The 26232-nt window shown below is 38.4% G+C and overlaps 1 protein-coding gene across 4 annotated transcripts in view; it reads left to right on the plus strand.

The window, feature by feature from the left end:
• The first annotated feature begins 4065 nt into the window (after nt 1-4065).
• Nucleotides 4066-26232, plus strand: part of RGL3 (ral guanine nucleotide dissociation stimulator like 3) — a 39297-nt gene continuing 17130 nt past the window's right edge. Inside the window, exons 1-10 of one of the 4 annotated variants that reach the window (XM_026679598.2) lie at nt 4066-4775; nt 9149-9253; nt 9935-10149; nt 11571-11749; nt 16081-16214; nt 16571-16786; nt 24476-24579; nt 24777-24861; nt 25071-25139; nt 25439-25516. In XM_026679598.2, the coding sequence (XP_026535383.2) occupies nt 4752-4775; nt 9149-9253; nt 9935-10149; nt 11571-11749; nt 16081-16214; nt 16571-16786; nt 24476-24579; nt 24777-24861; nt 25071-25139; nt 25439-25516 (1209 nt within the window). In that variant the 5' untranslated portion in view covers nt 4066-4751. Of the gene's footprint in view, nt 4776-9148; nt 9254-9931; nt 10150-11570; nt 11750-16080; nt 16215-16570; nt 16787-24475; nt 24580-24776; nt 24862-25070; nt 25140-25438; nt 25517-26232 lie in introns of all 4 variants that reach the window. The other 3 variants (XM_026679597.2, XM_087957071.1, XM_087957073.1) reach the window with 3 other exon arrangements.

Below are 26232 nucleotides of genomic sequence, written 5' to 3' on the forward strand. Positions count from 1 at the left end.
ACATAAAATTACTTGTTCATTAAAGATGGCTTCTTCTTTGTCCCAGTCTTCTTGTTTTGCAGACGTTTCTTGTTGTTTCTCATAGTTCCAAATCTCCATTTCTAAGAATTGAAAACGAAGCCAAAAGAACCCTTCCCTTCTTGTGCATCTTCTTTGTACTTTTTAAGTTCCATTTTCAATTCATCCAGAAGTGATTCCATTGTATAAATTTTTAAACAACCACCCGATTGATTTTAGTCATTCAAATGTAATAACCAAGAATCCAAAGATCACCAAATAATCCAAATACATGCAAGTTGTTTCTTTTTGCTCTTTTTTTTCACTTTCTCTTCCTGGGGTTATTGTTTAGTTACAAAGTTTCAGTTAAAATGTATCTTTTAGAAGTCTTGTTGAAGTTTTACTGTAGATTCTTTTTAATTCCAGGCAGTCTCCTCCCTCTTCCAGATCCTGCCCTTATTCTTTCTCTCTCCCTTCCTGCTTATGAAAAAGAAAATTTTTAATGTTCAGAAATCTTTATTATCCCTTTGGCATTTTGTTTTATTTTCAGCTTAATTGCCTATTGATGTCAAAGAGGATTTTTCCGATTTCTTATTTAAGTCTCTTAGTTGTCAGTATAGGGAAGGAGAGAGAAGGGGGAAAAAGCCAAACCTTTCCCTTTTCACTTTCCTTCGCTGCTTCCGACTCTTCTTTGGGAGCGATGTTATTTTTTGTAAGTTTAAATTCTAGGTACCTTAGTTGTTGTTTTTACAATTTAACCCGGTCAGCCAAAACTTTCACTTCTTATCTTCCTCCTGCACATTCTTTTCGGTCGAAGTTCTTCTTTGTGGTGGCCATTTCTGACCACCGCTGCAACCGCCTTTGGGAAAGGGAGTAATGGCCAGCTGAGGAGGAAAGATGCAGCTCTCCTCGACCCTGCTGGTGGTCTCCCCCTCTTCACCACCTCTACGGGGTGGCTTAGCCCCAAACCAGCTTGCTTGGGGCGCTCCAGCGGCGAGCCCAGACAGAAACTGTGCACGATCGCAGATTTCTGTCTGTCACTGACGAGACTTCAAACTGGAAGACCCTAATCTTAATACTAAATTCTGAATTGCTCCTAACAAAATGCTGCAATTTAAATTTTAGAGTTAGAACTATGATGAAATTATTTATGCAGAGAAAAAAGACCAAGCTAAAAGTTTATCTTACATAGAACATGTTTTTTAAATAAATTTTTATTTAATTTTACACAATTAAAAACATAAATACAAAACTATACAACAAAACAACACAAATGCAATCTTTACAATGTTGTCACATCTACTTTCCCAGTTTTTGTTAACTATCTATCTAATAAAATTTGTTTATATTATTTTTTATTCTTACCCTCCTATCATCCAACTAATTACACCATTTTTTTACAGACTACATAATATTCCTTCTCTCCCCTCTTGTAATTCCAACGTGAGTTTTGTGCCAGTTGGGGATACTTGTGGGGGGAAGGAAACAGTAAAAGTTAGTAAAAGTCACTAGATCTTCTCCTTAAGGCACTCAATATATCATAAATAAGAACAGGATAAGTACTGTGAATTAGGGACGGCACATTTTATGTTGGTATAGTTTCCTGCTATCTCAAGGATTAGCAGACAGCATTTTAATTTGAAAGTGGGGAACAACTTTTAAGGATGCTATCAGTTGCATGTCTACATCAAAGTAAGTCTCAGTCATTTTCTGTATAATTTAATAACTGATAAAAGTGAGTAGAGTCCATTATCTTTACATACCTATAAGATCACTTCAAATATTTCTACATGGAAAACATTTCTTTCTAAGAAATAAGAAAAATATAAGCTGGAATAACGTTTAGTCTTTATAATGTGAAATATTTTAATACAAAAATTTAACTTTAACAAAAGCCACATTTAAATTGCAAAGTTTAAATGCATGAAGTGTAATATAATGTAACTGTATAAGGATTAAATTACTTGGTGTTTTGGACCTAATCTTAATACTAAATTCTTTTTTTTTTTTTTTTTTTTTTGTAAATTTTATTTGAGTTTTCACAAAGAGAAAAAAATACAAATAAAACATCTTTTTGAAAGTAGCGTAATCCCGGGTTACATTTCTTCGTACAGACACAAATTCAGATTCATGCTCATTTTTATATTCTATTCCATATCTTATTACTATTTTACATTTTCTGCATAGCTTCTCCCCTCTTTTAATTTTCTCAATTTTATTTTAATTATCTCATCTCAATTCAAATCATTGTATTTATATTTTTGTCTGTCCTGTTTCAATTATCTATTATCTTTTCTCATTAAACAAAATTTCTCCTGTAGTTACTGATTGGAGTATGACGCCTTTATATCTTTTAAGTTTATCCATTTAACTCTTATTTAGGCTTCAATATATACCCTAAAGTTATAACATTCAATATAATACATAACTTCCATTCGGATTCTACTTGGTACATTCTTAAAATACACACTATATTCTTAAAAGAAAAAAATTAAGAAAAAAGGCCACCAATCTATCATTATACCCTCTTCTCTCAGTTCTTGGTTCGTCTTTAATCTACCTAGATTATCTAGTAATTGACTGTACCTTATCTTTTTGGATTTATCTAATGTAATTGGATATATCATAGCTTCCATTGTTCATAACCATCCTGGGATTTTAATATGTTTTCTTTTTATTTTCTCTCAAATTTGTAATAACACATCTTTAATTTGGTGGTTTTGAAAGTGTAAATATGGTTTACTCTTTTTCCCCACAAGACATTGTGCCACCCTATTTGCAGATCATGCCCTTCCAATAGCTTACATAGAACATCTTACGAATGTATATTTTTGTCATCTACAAAAATATTTGTATGTTACCTGTTTTTAGCACTTCCTGTTTTTAAAACTGTTCCTGCTATAGATTTCAAAAAATTCAAATATCTTCACTTTTTATATACAACAATTCATGTTTCTCCTTTACTCACTCCCTTGGTACTTGAATGAATTATTGAATTGCATGTGGATAAGAATTACTCTCAATTTTGATCATTCTCTTCAATCTAGATGTCTAGTTTTTCCTGTAAATAGTTTAGATGAGAGTCGATGTGGCTTTATGATTAGAGAGTTATTTTGAAACTAGAAGGAGTAGAGGTGACAAGAGAGCAGTCTTTTAATACTTAACGAACTGTCGCAGAGAAGGGGTACACCTATTCTCCAAAGCACCTAAGGGCAGAACAAGAAAGAATTAAGAAGAAATTTGCTGACAATGAGAACAGTGGAAAGCTGTGGGTTCTCCATCACTGAAGGTTTTAAGAAAAGATTGGATAACCATTTGTCCAGCATGATATAGAGTCTCCTATTCGAGCAGAAGGTTGGACTAGACCTCCAAAGTCACTTCCAGCTCTGTGTTTTCTAAGATTTCTATAATCCAGATTGAAGATAACCTGTGAAACTCTATGGTGACTTTGAATTGAAGCTCTACTAAAGATTCATTCTTCACATGCCATATCGCGACATATCACATTTTTGGCCTTTGCAAAGCCGGGGTGGGTGTGGCCTGTGTGTGACACATCTGGCCCATAGGCCGCCAGTTTGATACCCTGATCTAGAGGTAACAAATAAATAGGTGAATTATAAATGGAGGTGTTAGAAAATAGGATATAACGGTGCTGACATTGATAATAGTTTTTATCTTTTATGTTTACTGCAATTCTATTGTGTGTGTTCAAATCCATATCTGACTATTTGACAATAAAATTTACTTCAAGAAAAAGCAGGTGATTGCAATTTCAATATTTTTATGTATTTCAAAATTAAATGTGAGCTCATTTATGTAAGATGGGAAGCAATTAAATGTAATAAAAAACATGAAAAAAAATATTTCAAACTTTCAGATATGCAAAATCTCTTTTTCTAAATTCCAGTTTTCCAGATCCTCTATTCACATCCAACAACTATATCTGATAATGTGGAAGAATTCTGGCATCCTACAGCATGCTAAAGGAGGAAAGTTGGATCTTTAAAAAGTGGTGCCTGCAATACTTGTAGTTCCTTAGTTATTGTAAGAAGTAAGTGAGTCATTTTCACATGCTATTCCAGCTCTTAGAGGGAAATTAGCTTCAAGTTTCCTTGCACTCTCCTCTTCAGCTTCTATTCCTCATCTCCTCAGCATGAAGTTGTTTGAACACCAATAAGCTCTTTGGCAGATGTGTATTTTTCTTCCACTCTAGTTAGGCATGGAAAGGAGGAACAAGGTTGTATAAACAGCTGGTAACCGAAATGCCTTATCGGTAAGGCCTATGTTTGAGAAAGAATGTCCGAATGGCAGCCCGGTTGGCGCACAACTATCGAAAAGTAAGGCTGGAGCCAATAGAGAGGCAGCAAAAGAGAAAATGCGCCCTTTTACGATCCGCCAACAGTCCAGTTCTTTCCCTCGATCTCTCGAGGAGTGAGAAGGATATCGGAGCGCCTCGACGTTTATTCTCCCCTCAGGCTTCCGGACCTGATCCCCAAGGGCCAACCAAGCGCGAGTGGTAAACTTGAGCTAGCTCGCCTCTCCTCCACGAGGCTGCTCAGCCATCGCTCTGGCTATCCGCTAGGCTGCTGCCATCTCTGTGGAGCCCGAAGGCTGGGTGGAAAAATCGTCAGGTGGTCCAGAGGCTCAGCCCTGCCCTCCCGCAGGGAAGCGCGGAGCTGTTGATACCTACATTGCTCCTGGCAAAGCAGCGACCGACGGCGGGGCAGCGGCGGCCAAGAGATCCCGAGGCGGCGATGGCCAAAGCGGAGATCGCGATGGTACGCGTCGGGTCTCGGGAGAGGGCGAGGGGGGCGTATTTCGGCTTTGGGGACTCCTCGGGTGCAACAGAAGCACGTGGCCGTGCTCTCTCGGAGGGCTGTTGCGGGAGGGAAAAGCATTTCGACCCGTGCACCTCCTCCTCCCTTCAGGGCTGCGTGAGGCTTAGCCGGCTGACCTCTTGCTTCGGGCCAGCTCTCAGCAAGCCTCACACCTCACTGGGTTTTATTTCGTCCTCAGACTCCGGAGGATGGTGTCTGTTTATCAGTTGCCAAATTTTTCAGAGTTTTTCCACCCTTGTCCAAGCAAGCTCAGGAGGCGGGCCGCTTAGTTCTCGCAGTGCCCTTTTAATTGAACTGCAGGAGCTTGTATGGATCTTGTCTAAAGAAAACCCCTTCAGCCGGCAGCCCGAAAGTTAGCGACCTGAAGGACGATCTCCTTATCGAATTACTTCGATAAGAGGCAGAACTGCTGATTTAACCCCTTCTCTCTTCTTGCCCATAGAGAAAAAAATGGACTATTAATATTAGTAATGGCGCAGACGTTTTATTCCCACAGCAATAGCTGGTTGATGGGAGGCATGTTGGAAGTGCCCAAAATTTTTGACCTCCTGTAAAGAATTAAGCATCAACCATTTTAAAGAGGAATGATTAAAATCCATCATCACCATCACCTTAAACCTAAAAACCTGGCTTGAGGTCCCTTGCTTTGACCTTATAATTCACTTCAGACAAACATAAACTATCATCAACACTTTGTGAAATGTTGAATCCAGGGAAAAGGGTAAAGATTTCTCTTCAATAACCCAAAAAAGAACATGCATGTCAGGGAATATATAAAGAAAAACAGGGCAGAGAATTGGGATGTGTATTAATATAACAAGGGGAAATATTTGAAAATTTGTAAAATATTTTTAATATTTGAGAGCAAGATCATGTTTCCTCCCCATATACATAGCAGTGCTGCCTTTATGAAAACACTTAATGTCAATATTCTTATCTGGTGCAGCTATTATTTAAAGTTGGTAATAATAGACAATCGGTATGTTGCATCTTATATATGAAAATCTGAGACAGGGAGATTGAGCAATGTATTAGTCAATTTACTTATGTACTTTTATTTCGTAAGCTTGTGCCTTTGTAGAGTAATTCCAGCTGATATAGAAAATAGAGATGTGTGGCTTTTGAGAAGTGAGAAGAAAGATACAGCAATTTTCTTACCTGCCAATGTTGAAGGATGCCAGCATTTACTGAAACATGCCCTGCCTAGTGCCTGGCACCGGGCAGTGCACAGATGGTGGTAGTATTACATTCACACCTCTTGCCAGACCGGTCCTGTGGCTTTCCTCTATAGGGAATGTCAAAGAAGGTCACGAGTGAAACAGCAGTAACTGGATCAAGAAGAGAGGCCAAGAGGGCAGAATGTCTCTCCCAGAGCCATGTGTGATTGTGCATTTTGGTGGTGGCTTTCCCACTGAGGAGAGGATTACACTTGGATATGCACATATGGCGTGAGGGAAGGTGGTAGAATGGCTGTGTACAAATTTCATTCCAAGAGAAGAAGGAGAGACTTCTGTGATACTCCTTTCACCAAAATGAAAGACCTATTTATTTATTTGTTTGTTTATTACATTTTTATATTTTTATACAGTATATTAAACAGTTGGTGAAACTTAACTGACATAAAGACTGCTGAAAGCTTCTCAATAGTGGAATGATACATTTTGAAATGAAGAACTCATTGATATTGCAAAGGTTTGGCTCCTAAGAATCTGTAATTATGTACCCATTAAATACAATATTAATATTCAATTTCTGTGTAATTGCTCTCTACTCAGCAAGGCTAATAAAAAACTAAACAATAAAACAAAGCCATCCAAATTAAGTGCAAGTTTAATATAATTTTGCATCTTATGGGAATAACTACCTCTTAAACTGTATATAGTTAATATAACATAATGTAAGATAAGATTCACACAACTACATGGTGTTTATTGAAGAAAAAGTTTAATTTGAACAAAGAACATTGGACAAAAGATCTTAATTAACTAATTAGCTCTTAATTAAAGATCTAAACAGAGATCACAAAACTTGCGTATCATATTTACAGTAAGTTAGCCCTGATTTATTTCTACCCAGTTTTCTGTGCTTGGCAAGTGCTCTAGAGCAGGGGTCCTCAACTCATGGGCTGCAGCCTGTTTGGAACTGGGCTGCGCAAGCAGCAAGTGCACAGACTTATGCATGCAGCTCCATTTGCAGACTGGCGGCTAGTGTGTGTGTGTGTGTGTGTGTGCACGCGTCTGTGTGTGAAGCTCCATTTGTGTGAGTGACAGGCACCCCGCCGCTCATACAAATGGAGCTTTATGCACACACGCATGAGTGCCTGCCATTTGCGCAAATGGAGCTGCATGCGTGGAACCATTTCCTCTTCCGCTGGTGCACGAAGCCAGAAAGGTTGGGGAACCACTGCTCTAGAGGAGTATCTGTTGATTAGCCTGTGGCTTCTAATGTAGCTCTATCATTTATAGGCAAAACATTTCCAATATACCTACCTCTCTATACCAAAGGGTCCTCTCTATAGCTACATATTCAAGAACAGTTGTTGTTTATATGACTAGGAATTCCAGGAAGGGTTTTGGAAATCTGTGAAGATAGCCCCTTGATCCTTTTCCTCTGTCATCCAGAACTAAGAATGCTCTGTATCCAGTGATTGCAGGAGGAAAGACTGAAATCCATAGATCATTCAGAGGACTGACATTTAATGCTATCAACTTCTGCCTTCTTGATCTCTCTGCTCAAGCTATCTGGTATAAGGATGATATCCAGGACTTCAACCTGGCAGACAAATTATATGGCTGGGAACAGTAAGACTATACAAGAGGACTCATGGCTACTCTTGCACTCCAAAGCACTCTGCTTCCAATAGTCAAGAACTTTTTTCCAATCTCAGTTCTTTCAGAAGAGGTTTCAACAAAGAAAATAGGGAAGGGGGAGAGAGAGGGGGAAAGAAAAAAGGAGAGAAGGAGAGGGAGGGAAAGGGGAGGGATGGATTCTAACTGATGTTCCAGCTATGTTTCTTACTCCAGGCTCCTCCAGGCCAGGACAAAGCTACATATTGAGACAACCAGAGTATGTACTGTGGGCTGCCTTGTTCTTACATACTATGTACACTCCATAGCACCTGCAACTTATTTGCAGAGGAAGAATGAGGAAATTATAAAAACACAAAGCACATCCCTCCAATTACTGTATGGGTTGCAGGCAGGATCAGTAGGTTCTCAGGAGTATTATAATAGTATTAGGTCTTGGCTGACTTCATAAGCATCTGCTCCTTAGCAGTATAGCATGGAAGTGAAGCAGGGAGACACTTATTTCATCTCCACAACCCTCTCTATGGAAGTCATCCTTTGGGATTGTGAGCATGTGAGTCTGTGTTTCCATGTCTGCACCTGATCTGGAGAATGTGAAATTTCATGTGTTAGAGTTATGGAAACTATGTTTAATGTTTCTTAGCTCCCCCACCTCTTTGATTTTACTACTGGAAAAATAATAGTTATGTTAATTAGGGATAGATTAGTTAATCTATTTCTAGTCCATGGCAGTTCTTCTTAAATATCTATGAATAAATACATTATGATCAGATTGCCCCACTGATTTGTAATTTTTCAAAATATACTGCATCAAATAATATTTTAAAACATTTTAATTTGTATTTCAATTTTTGACAAAATACATTTTTCTAAAAATACCTCACCATTAAATATATATTATTTTTATGTAGGTCTTGGTGCATATTTTTGATTAAGAATCACATCACAATATTTGAAGACATACGAAATCAAAAAGTTAATTCCATTTAATCTGCATGTTCACTTAGGAGGTATAGGTCAGGTCATTGGCTTCCAAAGATAGACTGATTACACCTTTATAGATGGCCTTTTTTCTTACTGGCAAATCTTATTCATAAACAGATCTCTGGGTTTATTTATGGCTTAGCTTTTGCCTCAATGTGCTGAAAATGACTAAGCCTAATAAAAGATATGGTACTCTTATGTGACAACAATTTTGAGTGAGATAAGATTGGGTTCCTAACCCTTTGAAGCAAGGAAAGGGCCTTTTCACAAAATACACATTTATCAGGCAAACAAATGAGGCTGCCTAATCCCAATCTGAGTTGGTTTCCTGCTCTTTAAGGCTTTCATTATGACCTTTTGCAACTCACCTTGCCTTTTTTTTCTGGTGGACCAGCACATCACCTATCCTTTTTAATTTCTAAGAATACCTCTGGGGCTTACATAGGAATAGAAGCATTCTTGAAAACCAGGATGAGGCTGGAAGCTAATGTATTCTCTAGCTTATTCCTTACCTTTCACCAGACGCCCTTACAGCAGTGGGGAGAAGAGGCTGAAGATGGAGCCATCTATAGCATCATCCTTGAGCGAGTGAAGGCAGAGCCTGCAGCCAGAGGAACATCTTCCTTGGTAGGTTCTGTTATCATTCAAAGAAGAACAAGAACCTCTCCTTTTTTATCACAAGGGAAAGAAATTAGTGGAGGTCAGGAGGAAAAAGTAATTCACTGAAAGTGAGACATTTTTCATGCAGTTGGTCTTAATCATTTTGAAAAGTTTTTCATTGCATTGAAATGATAGAACCTATCCCTAGGTTTAATGTTACCTGGAGGAAAGGGCACTTAGTGGCCAATGGCCGCAATGGCCGCAATGGCTACATGATACTTATAGTATCTGATGCAACCTACAGCTCAATAGCAGTTACCAGAAAAGTGATGCTGCCTTATAATACTCTGGACTTCCAAGGCTCCAATGATCCTGCACTTAGAGCAGAGAATGCTGGGCTAGATGGGCCTTTGAACTGATCATGATGACTCCTTAAACACAAGCATGTGATTTTTTTGGCAGCAGTACAGAAATGGGTTGTCTTTGCCTTCTGCTAGTAAGGCCCTGAGATATGCCGATGGTCTCCTACTTAATGTCCCATTCTGCTTAACCCTTCAATGTCCCATTCTGCTTAACCCTTTCGGATCAGTCAAAGAGCCGCCATTTACTTTGTCAAGCTTCAAATATATACTTTTGACTTATTTATATGCGAGAGCAGTGTTGTTGCATGACTTACCATTTATCTCATGCCTACCCTTTTCCCAGAAGAAGCATCCAGAAACATCAGAATGTCCTTTTGTCCAGTACCGTACTTGCAAGAGGCGTACATTGCGGGCTGCCACACTCCCTCAGCTAGTGAAATGGCTGCTGACAGCCAACAAGGAGGGTGACCTCAACTACACATCTAGCTTCCTGGCTACCTATCAAGCCTTTGCTACTCTCATGCAGGTGTTGGAGTTGCTGCTGCCTCTTGGACCAGACAAGTGAGCCACTGAGACAGGGTGGATGGTGTAGATGTGGAGAACACAGGAGGCTCCCAATTCAGATCTCCAAGGAAGGATTGAATTAGGAACTTGGCAGAACAGAAGTAGAGAATATTCTTCTGCTGCTTCTGGCAGCTTCCCTGTAGATAGATTCTTTCATGCCAGCATAGCTCAATGTAGCTTCATAAAAATCTAATTATTGACTCAAAGCATATGGCACAAAGAATACCAGGAAACAGCTGGCAGTAAAAGACAGCATGATTGCAGGACAAAACAGTCACAAATGTTCAGTTATAGAGCATAATCCACCAGGCTTCTTTTGATTTATCATATTGCAAGAGTCCACTTTGTTTGTTTGTTTGACATGTTTACCGCCTATCTCACACAGAGGCGACTCTGGGTAGGCTTACAAACATTATCTTTGAGTCATCCTTATTTGTGAGATCTCAACTCCCAGAATTCTTAGCAGTAGCCATGCTGAGTGAGGAATTCTCCACACATCTGGAGGGAATGCAGATTGAGAAAAGGTGATTTATGCATAGTACTGTACATTTTGTGGACCCATACAAACAATTCCACCTAGTGGTTAATCCGAGAGTTTCAAATGATTGCTTGTATCAAAAACTAGCCCAGAATCATTAGTTCTAGCTGCTCTGAGTCTAAATTATGATGCTCAAGAGGAGATAAGTGATAAAACTCTTGCTGCTGCACAAGGATGCCCTACAGTAATTAAGACTTTAAAAAAAATAAGAATGTTCTGCCTTCGACAATATGATTGAGTAGTAAAAGAAAATATTTCCAGGAGGAGGAACAGAAGCAGGGGAAATGTTATTGTTTAAAAATCTCCTTTCATGTCTTTGGGGGGAAAGGGAGGTTCTTATGAGAAGAGGGCATGCAAGAAAAACATCACAGGTAGTCCTCGACTTACAAGTATTTGTTTAGCAAGCTTTGAAGTTACAGCATCACTGAAAAAGTGACTTACAATCTATCTTCACATTTACAATAGCTGCAGCTCCTCACAGTCACGAGATCAAAATTTGGATGTTTGGCAATTGGCATGTGATCACCATTTCTGACCTTCAGAGTCCATTTCTGACAAGCAAAGTCAATTGGGAAAGTTGGATTTGGTTAACAACCACATGATTCACTTAACAATTAAACAATTAAATACTTAAACTCACTTAACAATTGCCTTGCTTAACAATGGAAATTCTGGTCCCAATTGTGAAAGTTGAGGACTACCTCTAGGTACCAGATTAATGTGAACCTTGATACAGGAGGGGCAACTTTATTGAGTGAGATGATTAGAGTAAAATAGGGACAGTTGAAAGCCAGGAGTCGCTTGTGTGGAACAAGAGTATCACCCATGGCTTGGGGTGAGTGTGGATCAGGAGCTGATTGTATTTCTTTTCTGACTGCAGGGCTGTACTCCTTGTATTGGAACAGTGGCTACGGCAGCACCCTCAGGATTTCTGGGAACCTCCAGAGTACCCTAATCTGCACAAAATCTTGTGTTTTCTTCATCAATCTGCTCCTAACTCCCCAGTGTGTGCTTTGGCAATGGGATTGCTACAAGCCCACAAAGAAAAGGAGGCATATGGTAAGAATAATTTAGGACCAAAATTGCCAAGCATGACCTATTTTCTCAGAGTTTCTAGTCTGGATCTAGCCATTCTGACTTCTGCTCCCATCAATATGCTACTGTTCTCAGGTGGAGGTGTTGTTTTCATATCCCATTCATCTGACATGTCTGGTTTTATTCAGCTCCCCGAAGCCCAAACCCAGTTCCTCACTGGCTAAATTAATTCAAATTTAAGGATGAATGAACTGCACTAAAGGAGACACATACCAGCTATGTTCTGGGTATGCCTACACAGAAAACTATGTAACTGCACTGAGTTTTTGGCCATAGCCCTTTTGTTTCCAACAGATGCTATCATCCAACAACACAAATTTGGGAACAAAAGCACCAACATTTGTGGTTCAAATAAATAGCAATAGCACTTAGACTTATACACCATTTCACAGTGCTTTACAGCCTTCTCTAAGTGGTTTACAGAGTCAGCATATTGCCCCCAACAATCTGGGTCCTCATCTTACGGATCTAGGAAGGATGGAAGGCTGACTCAGCCTTGAGCTGGTGAGAATTGAACAGCTGAACTGCTGGCAGCTGGCTGTCAACAGAAGTAGCTTGTACTGCATACTAACCATTGCGCCATCATAGCTCTTAATAAATACATGTGTTAGTACTACTGTACATATGTAACACGTTATTTAAAATGGATCAAATTATAGCCTGTGCTCTCAAATCAATATGGATGCACAGATTTTGTAAAAGTCTCTCAGCTCAACGGAACAGAATATGAATGGTGTTTGCCTTCTCATTGTGCAATCCCAGGAGCGGACAGGCACTAGGTTAGTCTGAGCTGAAATTATCTATTGGCCCTTCTGCTTATCAACCCAGGGTATCATCCAGCTCATACTTATGCCTTTTTTGAAATTGCTATTATTTTCTACAACAGCCTTTTCTAAACCGGTGCCTCTCAGATGCTGAGGCTAAAACTCCCATCATCTCAGCCCATCAGTGATGTGCTGTAAGAATAAGGAGCATTATCTTCTAGTTCCCTGCTGCTAGAAGAGGTGGTAAATTAACACCTCTGGGGAACACAGAATGAAATGGTAAAAGTTTGAACTGTACCTCTTTCTGCTGCAGATGAGAAACGGTTTGGCCTGTTTTTTTTAATGTTCCTTTTTTATAAAAGGCTATCTATTTGTAGCAAACTAAAACATCAGGAAAGGATTGTTACTATGTTGACTGGAGCTACTGAGCACTGTATTTCAACAGACCCTGGAGTTTCCCACATATGTGATTAAGCATGCGGGCTAGGCAGGCTTGCTATTTCCACAAAGGAAGTTTCAAATTGCAATCCTTTTCCTTTATAGAAGCAAAAAGGCATGCAAGTTCACATCACCTTAGTTACAGAGAATAAGAATTACAGTGGACTGGTGAAGGCAGCTTTAGTCAATGAGATAAAAGTTCTTTAATTCTGAATCTAGCTAGCCCTCTTGGTTTATTTGGAAATGCAATGGAAATACCGTGTTTCTCATATAATAAGGCCAGGTCTTATTTTTTTTTAAGCCCCGAAAAAATGGCTAGGCTGTCTTTTCGGGGGTGACTTAATTCCCCCCTTGCATCTTTGGGAGGGCAGCGACGGCTTGGATGTTGACCTCGGCGTTGGTGGGGCACTTCGTATCGGGGTCAACGCAGGCAGCACCATATCCGGGTGTGCAACAAAAGTACTTCCTAATGGCAAGCTCCCCCACCATTCCCCCCCATTTTGCATGTTTTAATATAGGCCTTAATTTGGGGGGATGGGCTTAATTTCATTTCGTGCCTATAAAACATGCTGGGACTTCCTATTGGGGGAGGCCGTATTGTTGGAGAAACAGGGTACTATCCTCTATTCTGTTCTCTAAGAAACACCATTCTGATACAAAAGAAAATGTTAAAATAATAGAACAAAATAAAATACATTATACCAAAAATTGAGAACTATACATATAATACCTATGTAGCCATGGCCTAGAAGGTGATCCAAATCTTCACGATCTTTTTAAAGGCCAGCAGGGTTAACACCAGCCAAATTTTAGGTGGGTGCTCTTCCATGGAACAGGTGCAATGACAGAGAAGACATACCTTCTAGCTTCCATTTGTGATACTGCTTACTTGATGGGACCTGGTGCATGCCAACCCTGTCACATATTGTAGGTTGGACAGAAGATTCCACAACTATCCAGGCCCTGTGCAATGTAAGGCTTTATAGGTAACCACCAGTACCTTAGAATTACACCTAGAAGCCCACTGATAACCAGTGTGGCTCACACAGTAGTTGTTATATCTGGACTAACCAATGTGCACCCATAACTATTTATCTTGCTGTCTTCTGGACCAGATGAAAATTCCCAACACATAGAATCAATTTCCCAAGGCAGGAGTCATTTTAAGACACTTCAGTGGCAACCTCTATAAAGTGTGTTGCATAGTCCACATAAGAGGTAACTGTAAGTAGGACTCCCTGACCCTACTTACAACAATTGGCACATAAGAATAAGTTGTGCAAAGGCCCTCAGACATACTGTAGCTGTACCTGCTATTTTAACAGGAGACAGGAGTCTAATGATTATCTGCTCCTGCTGGATTATATTTAAATTTCATGTAACTTATGTACTGTAAGGAATGAAGAACTGTGCTGCAAGAGAAATGTGCTGCATTCTGTTCTGCTAAAGAAATTGAAATCTGTCAGTACAGAACTCCCAAGAATCAGTGCGTGGGTACAAATAAATTAAGCAGTCATTTTAGGCATTAAATTTACCAGATATCATTTACCACTATCATATAGTGTCCTTAAAGTTCTCAATGTAGACAGATAGAGATGTTACATTATATGGAAGCCATGCAAAACCCCATATATGAGGCCATGCAATCTTTCTCTAGTCTATTCTGAGAGTTTAAAGATTTAGAAGTAACCAGGTCCTGGTACTCACCGGGCAGAAGAAGGAATATGTAACTTTAATACTGAAAGATAAGGGGGAATAAGAATATTATGATACCTGGAATAAGTTTTACCTGTGGTTACAAAAAAGAGGGGAAGGTCGGACCAAAAATAGCTAGGAGGATTAGAATCAAAATGTAAATATTGTACCAATAATTAGAATGTTAATGGTTTGGTTATATTTTTGTATGTAAGGCAAAGTAATGCCAAAATGGTTGCACTGTGCTTGATACTTATAGTTATAAACAATAAAAATATATGTTTAAAAAAAGGAATATGTAGAATATATTCAAACAGCCACATATGCCATCTACCATATATGGCTGTTTGGATATATTCTACATATTCCTTCTTATGCCCGGTGAGTACAGGACCCGGATACTCCTAAACCTAATGCACTGTTATGAAGTTATACAAATAAATTCAATTCCTGATGGAGGAATAGTCTATGGATCCCCATAGACTAACATAAGGGATCTAGTGGTCTAGAGATACCCTAGTCACCTCTTGTTTGGATTTCTATAATGTGGTCTACACAGGGCAACTCTTGAAGAGTTTTCAGAGGTCACAAATGGTACAGAATGATGTGGCACAGACAGTTCTGGGGGCCTCTAGGGTGGAACATGTAACACCATTGTTACACAAGCAGCATTATTTGCTGGTTTGCTTCTGAATCCAATTCAAGGTGTTAATTATCACCTTTAAAACCCTTTATGGCATGGGACCAGATTGTCTGAGGAACCATCTCACCACAATGGGATTGGCCGACTCCAGCTGCTCCAGCAGAAGAGGCCTTCTTCAGACCCTGTTGGCTCAAAAATTTAAGCTAATGGGGTCCAGGGGAAAAACCTTCTCTGCTATGGCTCCCTCTCTCCGGAGTAATTTGCCACCAGAGGTGAGATCAACTTCCACCCTTCTGGCTTTCCAGAAGGCCTTTAAAACATGGCTCTGCCAGTTGGCTTGGTGTCCTGATAGGGGCACATTATGCTGGAGTTGGCTGGTTGAGTGACCCCCATTCCATCTGCAATCTTGGCTTTTAGCCTTAATTGTTGTTAATTTTAATGTTTTCATATTTATGTTTTTATATAACTGTAAGCTGTCCAGAGTGACTTGGGATAGTGAGACAGAGGGATATTAATTGATTGGTTAATTAATTAATTGTGCATGATCCAAAGAGACCTTTAAAAGGCTGTTTATATAACATACTCTTGAAACAAGCCACAACTGGCACATCATCTCCCAGAAGTCCAGAAGTTCTTGAGGAAGTAAATATTAAAAGCTAGTGTGGAATGAGTGTTTTTGATGCTGGCATTTTGGTCTCATGCAATAGCATTCTTACAGCCATTGCTTGAATCCTCTTTTTTCTATTTTCCTACAGGAGGCAATTCCTCAGGGATGAGACCATCACAGGTGATCACAGAGGCAGCTGAGACAGATGATTGTGAGGAGACACCAGCACTGATGTCCTTCTCTGTGGATGAAGTGGCCGAACAGCTGACACTGATGGATGCTGTAAGACCTGTTGGGACCAGGGACTGAAAATAACTTGGAAAAGAAAACAGACTATGGCTATGATGAATAGGGTAGTTCTGAAACCCTTTTGAAATTGGCTAGATGACAGAAAAGAGAACCTATGTCACTTTTTGCAGTTCTGATAGGCAACATTTTGGTGACAGTGAGCTACATTTTATGTTGTAAAGAGGGGGTACTAAGGACCATAAAGTGGATGGGATGGATGCAGCTGCTGTGGGGGTGAATTTGCTTTGCAATATGTCTTGTTTGAGGCCTTGGATCTTGAAAACCTGCTCTGAAATCACTTAATGCACTGGATGGTCCTCAGTTCCTTCTTTCTCCTTCCCTTTCCCCAGCACCTGTTTAGAGCAGTGCTACCCTTCCACTGCCTTGGCTGCATTTGGTCCCAGCGAGACAAGAAGGAGAATCAGCACATGGCTCCTAGTGTCCGTGCTACTGTGACCCAGTTTAATGCAGTCACCAGCTGTGTCATCACATCTGTGCTGGGGGATGTGGCTATGCGCATTCCCCAGCGTGCATACCTGCTGGAGAAATGGATCCAAATTGCTGGAGTAAGTCAGGAAGAGGGTTGAAGTGGTGGCAGTGGGAAAATGAAGCAGGGCTGAGCATCTCTTGGGAGACTGTGAATCAGAGATGTAGTGACTGCCCAGGTGCATTCCTTGTTTGTGACTATTTCTTGGCAATGTTTATCACTAATGCCTCTTGCAAACTTTTCCAATTGTCATCCCTGAAAGGGTTTTCTTGTTTTTCTGCATGAGGTGAATTCTTCTCAATTATTGTATACTCTGAGCCTGTACATTTCTGTTCCCCAAAGTAAAGGGATCCTGAGTTTTTTGGAGGAATACAAAAAATAGGGTGGAAAACTGCAAGTGGGAAAATTAAGCGTGCTTGACGGGCACATAATGCATATGGACAATTGCAGGGCAGGCAAGAGGAGCAAAACATTGAGTGGGAAACTACATTGGCCAATGTTGGTGTGGCTGTAGAGAAAATGGAAAGAGGATGTACTTAACTAAGGCTGATTATCAGCAGATAGCCAGAACATGCAAAAATGAAGTCAGGAAAGCAAAGGCTCAGAATGAACAATAACTTGCAACAAAAGTCAAAGATAATTTAAAAAGTTTATTTCAACATATTAGTAACAAGAAAAAAAGTCAAGGAAACAGTAAGTCCACTAAAGAGAGAAGATGGCAAGAAAGTAACAGGAAGTAGGGAGAAAGCAGAGCTGCTTAACTGGTTCTTCGCATCAAAAAGAAATTATAGCCCAATATACCAAAAAATTCCTGTAAAAGACAAACTAGAAATAAAATTAAAATAAGCAAGAAAGTGGTAAGACAACACCTATCCGACCTTTTTTTTTTTTTTTTGCAATTTTTTTTTTTTGTTACAACAAAAATCAATGTGCGAACTGTGTGGTTCCATAGTGTCTTACATTTTGATACAAATGTGGCAATTTTCCTCTTACTTAATATAGTTGACAATTTTTCAAATTTGATATTAATAACATATAATTATTAAATCTTAGTTATTCAGTATTACAGTATGTTATTTTTATGTCAATCTCTATATTCTTAACCTCACTTCTTTTACTACCAATTATATATTAATAATCATATTTGCAGTGTTTACCTAATTATATAATTCTAATAGCATTTCACAAATTTATAAATTATAAATTTCTATTATCTATTCCCTTATTAATTTGAGTAGCCACTATTATATTCAAAAAAGAAAAATTCCCCTTTCAAGTCACATTTTAATACAAATACAATAACATTAATCATTCTTACATTTAACAATTCATACAATTCTAATAATACCATTATATTTTTTTTTAAATTTTGCCTTTCATTGTCTTGTATAATACTTCACAATGTTCTTCTTTTCTTTTTAACCATCATCTCTTATTTGCATTAAAGCTTTGGTTTTTCGCTTCTTAGCTTGTCTCCCATGTTCCTCTCTTATATTTCCATTTCTTTTTTTTTAAATAAAGTTTTATTTGGGTTTTCACACACAAAATACAAGTAAAACATCTTTTTTGAAAATAGCATGGTCCCGGGTTGAACTTCTTTATACAGACACAAAACTCAATTTCATGCTCCTTTTTGTATTCTATTCCATATCTTATACTATTTTACATTTTGTATATAGTTTTTCCCCTCTTTTAATTTTCTCAATTTTATTTTGATTATCTCATCTCAATTCAAATCATTATATTTATACTTTTGTCTGTTCTGTTTCAATTTCATATTATCTTTTCTCATTAAACAAATTTTCTCCTGTAGTTACTAATTGGAGTATGACACCTTTATATCTTTTAATTACATCCATTCAACTCTTATTTAAACTTCAATATATACCTTAAGTTTATGACCTTCAATATAATACATAATACATAACTTCCAATCGAATTCTGCTTGGCACATTCTTATAATACACACTATATTCTTTAAAAAAAAAGAAAGATTGTAAATATATGTAATTATAAACCCTCATTCCATTCCAGTTCAGTTCTATCATAAAAATCATTAAAACCATAGCATCTTTAACGCTTCTTTTCAATTAAATATCATACTTCCTTAAAAACACATATAATCTCCATAATTAATTTTTCCCTTATTTCTCTTCACATATGTTTTATAAATCATTAAATATACCTTTTGTTACATTTATTTATTGACAAACATTCCACTGAATTACGATAGCTATTTTATCAGACATTTTAGTCATACATTGTTTCATATTTTCTAAAATTATTTCTGCTTCTAATATAACCATACTATATTATGTACCTTTGCAGAATCCCTTTTTCCATTAAGTTTTCACCCATTACCTCTAAATAGACCCAGTTTCTCTATATTTTGCTTCTGTCCTTTATAACTTCTTTTCCTTTCTTTCTTCCCTCTCATCTTCTCCCCCCACCCTTTTTACCCCCTTGTCTCTCTAGTTCTAATTCTCTCTTCTGCATTTCCCTCTTCTGTTGCTTTCTGATTTTATACTTATTTTTCATTCTATTTTTTTTTTTTTTTGGAGTTGTTTTTCCCAATCTTAAACTTTCCATTCTCTTTCTCCCCTTTCCTTTTTTCCCCCCATCTAAGATTACTTGTTCATTAAAGATGGCTTCTTCTTTGTCACAATCTTCTTGTTCTGCAAGCATTTCTTGTTGTTTCTCATAATTCCAAATCTCCACTTCTAAAAACTGAAATATGAAGCCAAAAGAACCTCTCCCTTCTTGTGCATCTTCTTTGTACTTTTTAAGTTCCATTTTCAGTTCTTCTAAAAGTGGAGCCATTTTAAAAGGTTTTAAACAACCACCCGATTGATTTTAGTCATTCAAAACAATAACCAAGAATCCAGAAATCATCAAGTAATCCAGATAGTCCTGAGTTATATCTTCTTATTTCTTTTTCGACTTTCTCTTCCTGGGGTTTTTGTTGCGATATTTCAGTTAGAATGTATCTTTTGGAAGTCTTGTTGAGATTTTGCTGTAAGTTCTTTTTTAATTCCAGGAAGTTTCCTCCCTTCCAGATCCTGCCCTTTTATTCTTCCTCTCTCCTTTCCTGTTTTCAAAAGCTTTTAATTATCCAGAAATCTTTATTATCCGTTTGACTTTTTATTTTCAGCATTAAATGCCTATTGATGTCAAAGTGGATTTTTTTCCAATTTCTTGCTTAAGTCTTTTAGCTGTCAGTATAGGAAAAGGAGAAAACCAAATCTTTTCCCTTTTCTCTCTCCTTCGCAGCTTAAAAATCTTCTTAGGGAACAATGTTATTGTTTTTTAACAGTTCCAATTCTAGGGTACCTTATTTGTTGCTTTTGCTGTTTGACCCGGTCAACCAAAACTTTCTCTTCTTATCTTCCTCCTGCACATTCTTTTCCGGTCGAGTTCTTCTTTGTGGTGGCCATTTCTGACCACCGCTGCAACCGCCTTTGGGAAAGGGAGTAATGGCCAGCTGGGGAGGAGAGATGCGGCTCTCCTCAACCCTGATGGCAGTCTCCCCCCTCTTCACCACCTCTATGGGGTGGCTTAACCCCAAAACCAGCCGGCTCGGGGCGCTCCAGCGGTGAGCACAGATCGAAGCCTCGCAGAGATGAGGTTTCAGTCTGTCGCTGAAGAAGCTCAAACCGGAAGTCCTTATATATTTCCATTTCTATCTACCACATTTTAACCTTTATTTTTAAACATTTCTTCCTCCTCTATTATGCCATTGTCTCATTTCCAAGTTATTTACTCTCATCCCTATCTTTCTCCCAAAGATTTCTCTTTGCAATTCCAATTCCTGTTTAATTACCTTTACAGTACCCTCTCCTCGGTTTACATCAATCATTATATTTATTTTTATTTCCTTTTTATCTTTATTTCCTCTTTCAATTGGCTCCTCCTCTTCCTGGTCTTCTTGCTTTCTTCTTGTCATTTCTATCTCAATTTCCAGCTCTGTGTCCATGTTTTTATTTTATTCAAAATGTTCTCAATGTTCTCAGTGTATCTTTTATTTCCTGAAAATCCAATGCAATTTCTTTGCAAATGTCACTCATCTTTGTTCTTGTTTCTTTTATTTCTTCCCAGCCAGTTGTCCAACTGTTCTTTATCCATGTCAAAGCCATTTTTCAAACTAAAAAAACAATGTCCAATATTCAAGGTTCGTTGTGTCCTGAAATTAATCAATCTAATCTTTTAAATGGTTCAAGGGTGAAATCTTCATACATTCCTCTACCAGTTGAGTCTTATATTGTAGCTTTCAGGGGTCTTTCAATAATAAAATTCTCATTTTTAATTATCGTAACACCAAGTCTTTTCCAAACTTTGGGGATCTTTTTTTTTTCTTTTGACACTAAGTGGCATTCTTAAATCAGTTTTCACTTTATTCCAATCTTTAAGTCTAGTTTTCTGTATTTTATTCCAATAGTTAAAAGGCAGCCCTTAATATATTAATAAGTCCACTTTTCTGAATATTCTTCTCAGGGTTATATTTTAAATTAAAAAGGATAGTTCTTACCCAGTTCCACTGTAAACTAACTCTGCTCCTGCACTCTTCTTAAGTTGAAGCTGTCTCCAGCTGTGTGGTGGCCATTTTGGCCACCTCTTCTTCATGTCATGGCTTAGAGAGTAATAGCCTGGGCCTGAGGGCTCTACAAGGAAGTTGCATTCTCCCCTGGAACCTCACAAGGCACCTCTCTTTTGCTTCACCACCCCTTCAGGGTGGTTTTGGCCTCCTCTGGAGCCCACGAACACACAGAAATCCAACCCAGGGATGGAGAGCTCAGTTCCCTTGCTACTGATGTCACTGCAATGTCACTTCCAGTCTCCCCGACCTTGACAAATATAAATCACTGGGACCTGACAGACTGCATCCCAGAGTACTGAAGGAGCTGGCAGATGTTATCTCAGAACCATTGTACCATATCTTTCAAAAATCCTGGAGCACTGAGGAAGTACCTGAGGATTGGGAAAGGGCTGATGTGGTTTCCATCTTCAAGAAAAGAAAAAAACAGACCCAAGAAACTACAGACCAATCAGTCTAACAACAATACCTGGGAAGATCCTGGAAAAGATAAAAAACAGATCTGCAAATAAAGTTATAACTAGTAGTCAGCATGGGTTTATTAAAAACAGATAATGTCAAACCAATCCTATTTCATTATTTGATAGAGTGACTAAATTGGTAGACAGCGAAATAGTACACTTAGATTTCAGTAAGGTGTTTGACAAAGGAGACTTCAACCTACTTCTTGGTAAGCTAGAAAAATGTGGAACAGACATCGCCAACAGATGGATTTGTAGCTGGCTGACAAACTGTACTCAGTGAGTAGTCCTTAATGGTACTACATCCACGTGGACAGAAGTAAGCAGTGGGATACCACAAGGCTCCGTCTTAGGCCTTGTACTCTTCAATACCTTCATAAATGACTTAGATGAGGGAATAGAAGGGGAACTCATCAAATTTCCAGATGACATTAAACTGGCAGGAATAGCCAATACCCCTGAAGACAAGCTCAGGATCCAAAAAGTTCTCCTGCTTGAGCAGGGAGCTGGACTAGAAGACCTCCAAGGTCCCTTCCAATTCTATTCTATTCTAAAAGGGCAGAGATTGAGAGAGGAAGGTAATCCTGTGGCCCCAGTATTGGTCAGCTGGTTGTCAGAATAAATGCCTCTTTTAAATTCCATAAAATATGGTAGGGTTCCTTGAGTGCCTTTAGTTAGGCACAACAAGCAACTTTATAGTTCTGTAAGGAACTTTAGATTACTGTAGTGCTGAAGTATCTTATACTATGTTCTGTAGATATGTATACAAGGAAAGGTCAGAGTTAGATATGGCAATGAACATGACACAAGTGGGATCTCTGTTGGACAGTCATTGGTGTAATCCAACTTTGACATATTTAGACAAATCTGACACCAACCTGTTCCTAGGTCCCAATAATCAGTAGTTGGTTTTAATTATCATGCCCATGGTTGGGTTATGAAGATAGGCCCATCTGCATTCTATCTTGGTTAGTTTCTTGGAAGAGTAAGCACTTGACTGCAGGATCCCTTGATCAATACAGTTTATTGTCAGGGCATATCATTTACAGAAAAGCAAAAGAAGGACAAAAAGAAATAGTAACATATATACTAATAACAATAGTAATGTTATAACAGAATATTTTAAACTAAATTTCTCTTTATATTAGCTTATTTATAATTCTGTTAACTATTTATATTGGCATATTTATAAACCATCTTTATATTTAGTTCATAGATAGCAATAATCTTTCTTCATCTAATTTCTACCTCTTATCTCTAACCACTCCTAAAATCTATTCCATGTTGAGTAATATTCTGTATCTTCTTTGTCCTTAATTTTTAATGTCAATCTATCCACCTCTGCAGAGTCCAATTTTTTCCAAATTACATCCTCATCAGCCTCCAGCATGTACCTGAAGTTTTTAGAGATGGATATTTTGTACCCATTAGGAAAGACTGGGCCAATCTACTCAAAAACAAAACACCTTCAGCTCCAGTTGATGGGATTAAGAAGGACAGGTCATGACTTTTAGAACATAATAGGATTAACCCACCACCATTAGAATAGCAAAAGACACGAAGCTCACTACATTGCACAACTGCCTGGAGCATTTCAAACCCAAAACCCCAAAGAATGTATAAAAGCCCACCTATCCCAACCCCATTCTGTCAGCTCTCCCAGATATGTTTATTGCATATTATTATGCAATAAACATAGTCCTTTTTTCCAATCAGCCTCCATTTTATTTCCAGCGCCTTTCTCCTGAATTGGAACCAGACTAGATTTTTCTTCCAACAGATCTTTAAGAAAGAAAGACTCTTGTCTTCATTTGGTTGAAGTGATAGGGTCTTTTACTAAAGTTAAGTGGTTGCAGTGAAAGTAAAACTAGATCTGATTATTCCCACACAAAGGTTACACTTTCCCCACTTTCTCTAGCCCTCCTGCCTTAATCAGTCCATCAGTGTCCAATAGTAAGGAATTTAGATGTTTTGGGAACTGCTTGAATGTTTGGTGCCTTTCAATCTAGTTTCGCATTCTGTTCCCAGGCCAGGTGTCCTTGATGGGTGCTTTATTCTAGTTTGGCACTCTGGTTCTCTGTTCCCTCCTCCCACCATTTGTCTTCTCACTCCCATATATATTATCCCAAATTCCTTCCCTCCTTGGAATTTATGGCAGGGTGCCAGAGAAGTGAAGAAGCTAAAAATGGCAGATCTGACAGGCCTCACTATTCTGAAGACCAAAAGTGCAGATTTCTTCAATTAAAAGAAGCAACTTTGAATGTGTTGAACATGAAAATTATTTTAATAATTTCTTTAAAATTTAAGTAAATCAACACATTTAAATATCCAATAGTAATCATATTTAAATAAATATTTCCATTTAATTTGATGTGTACATTTTCAGAACTTACTTATTATCATTTATATATTTATTTATATTTCACATTTCTTAACCATTCATCTCCTCAATCTCTGGATTGTTAAAAAATGTGAGATAACCTCCAATTTATACATGATTTCAAATATTAATAGTAAACATTAAAAACAGCATTTTTAGTTGAAATTCAGCTCTCCTTTTAATGGCAGATTAATTTGATTAAACCAATAAAATTTAACTGATTGTACCTTTCTCCGTCTCTTTGTCTCTCTCTTTTGCAATCTTAGTTCACACAGCTATAATATTTCACTCCCTGCTAAACTATTTATCTTTTCCTCCCCAACACCAAATTTCCAGCAATGCCGAGCCTTAAGGAATTTCTCCTCACTGTATGCCATCCTCTCTGCTCTCCAGTCCAACTCTATTTACCGATTAAAGCGCACCTGGGCTGCAGTCAACAGGTAAGTCTATATAAGGGAATGAGATAAAAAAAAGGGCAAAGGGCTGATCAAATATACCTCACTGTCTTCCCTTTGGCAAAAGGCCACAACGACACGGCAAATCCCGGGAATTTTCTTGAAGAGCAATTCTACAAGAAAGGAAGCACCAGCACATTAGACTGACCACATATCAGGCAGTTCTGCATTTTATCCCGCAGAGACACCAGAAGCTCCTTTCGGAAGCTCTCACAGATCTTCTCCGAAGACCACAATCACCTGAACTGCCGAGAAATCTTACTGCAGGTAGGGGCAATATCTCCTGAGAAGAAGGAAAACTAATGTGGTGTACAGGTGTGGTTTTCCAATTGGTTTTCCATCTCTCATGGAAGTGATGAGGGAAAATACTGACATTTTTTGCTGTCTGATTCTGGGTGTAGTCTAACATAGTCAATTGGTACATTTTAATTTTATATTATCTGAACATCAGTTTGCCCTTTGGGGCTCTTCTGTAGGAAGGAGATACTCAGGGTCCTTGTGATGGATGGAGAAATCATCAAACACCAGTCAGGACTTCTCTGAAGGTGAGATTTCAACTGGAGCAAATTGTAAGAGCTTTGCTTTCTTGATTGCATCCAGTCAAGCTTGCTTACTGCTTGCATTTGCCAGTATTCATAGAAATATTTTGCAATTTTGATTTCATGTCATGGTCTTCAGATTTACACACGTGCACCTCTTTTGCAATCCTTGATAAGTGGGTATGGTAGGTAGGTGGGATCCCACAAGGAGATAGAGAGAATTATATCACCCTCTTTCCTTGCTTGGAATTGCTGGTGTTATGGCATGGCATACCCACCTAATGAATCCAGGGTTTTTGTTGCAGACTCCTACCATCCCATACCTTGGCACCTTTTTAACTGATCTGATCATGTTGGATACAGCACTGCCAGATTTTGTGGAGGTGAGCATCTTTGAAAGAGGGCTGAAAGAGGGGGAAGAAGAATGTGGTGAGCATCTGGTGAAAGGGCAAAAGATTGTTCCCATAACACTTGAGTGGGCATTTCAAATTAACTTATTTATTTAAGTCCATCTGGTTTGAAATATTGAATGTATGTGAATGGTTTTATTTTTACCAAACATCATTAGGAGAAGGAATGCCCCTTACTTTGAAGAATGGTTAGCACAGTTTGGACTGTTGTAATGTGATGTATCTGGGATCACTCTGGAGTTTGGCAAGGAATCTGCAGCTCTCACCAAATGGCACAATTACTCAAAAAGGAAATCTTCCATAACCAATCAACACCTATTCTAAAGACTCTGTACCAAGGTGGATGACAGTCAATAGTGGGATTCAAATAATTTAACAACCGTTTCAGCAGAACTAATACCTAATTTTTTGTTGAGTGCAGTAAACCAGCTCTGAAATGGTCAAACTAGCATGCATTCACATGCCTCCAATCCCTTGCTTGCTGAAATCTGGCTTTGCAGCATGCAAGGGGGTTGGAGGCACGTGAATACTGGTGTCTCAAAAAAATGGGTTTTCCCCACCGCTCCTGGATTAGTGTATACTATTCTGAGTCTAAATAATTTTTATGGAAAAAGTATGAATAACAGTTTCTGGTACTTATATTTACTTAAACACTGCAGTTAGGAGTTTGGAATGAAGTTTGGAGAGAT

This window comes from Notechis scutatus, chromosome 2 (genome assembly GCF_049901735.1).
Source record: "Notechis scutatus isolate UNSWTSFEM ecotype Mainland chromosome 2, rNotScu1.2, whole genome shotgun sequence".
NCBI classification, from domain to species: Eukaryota; Metazoa; Chordata; class Lepidosauria; order Squamata; family Elapidae; genus Notechis; species Notechis scutatus.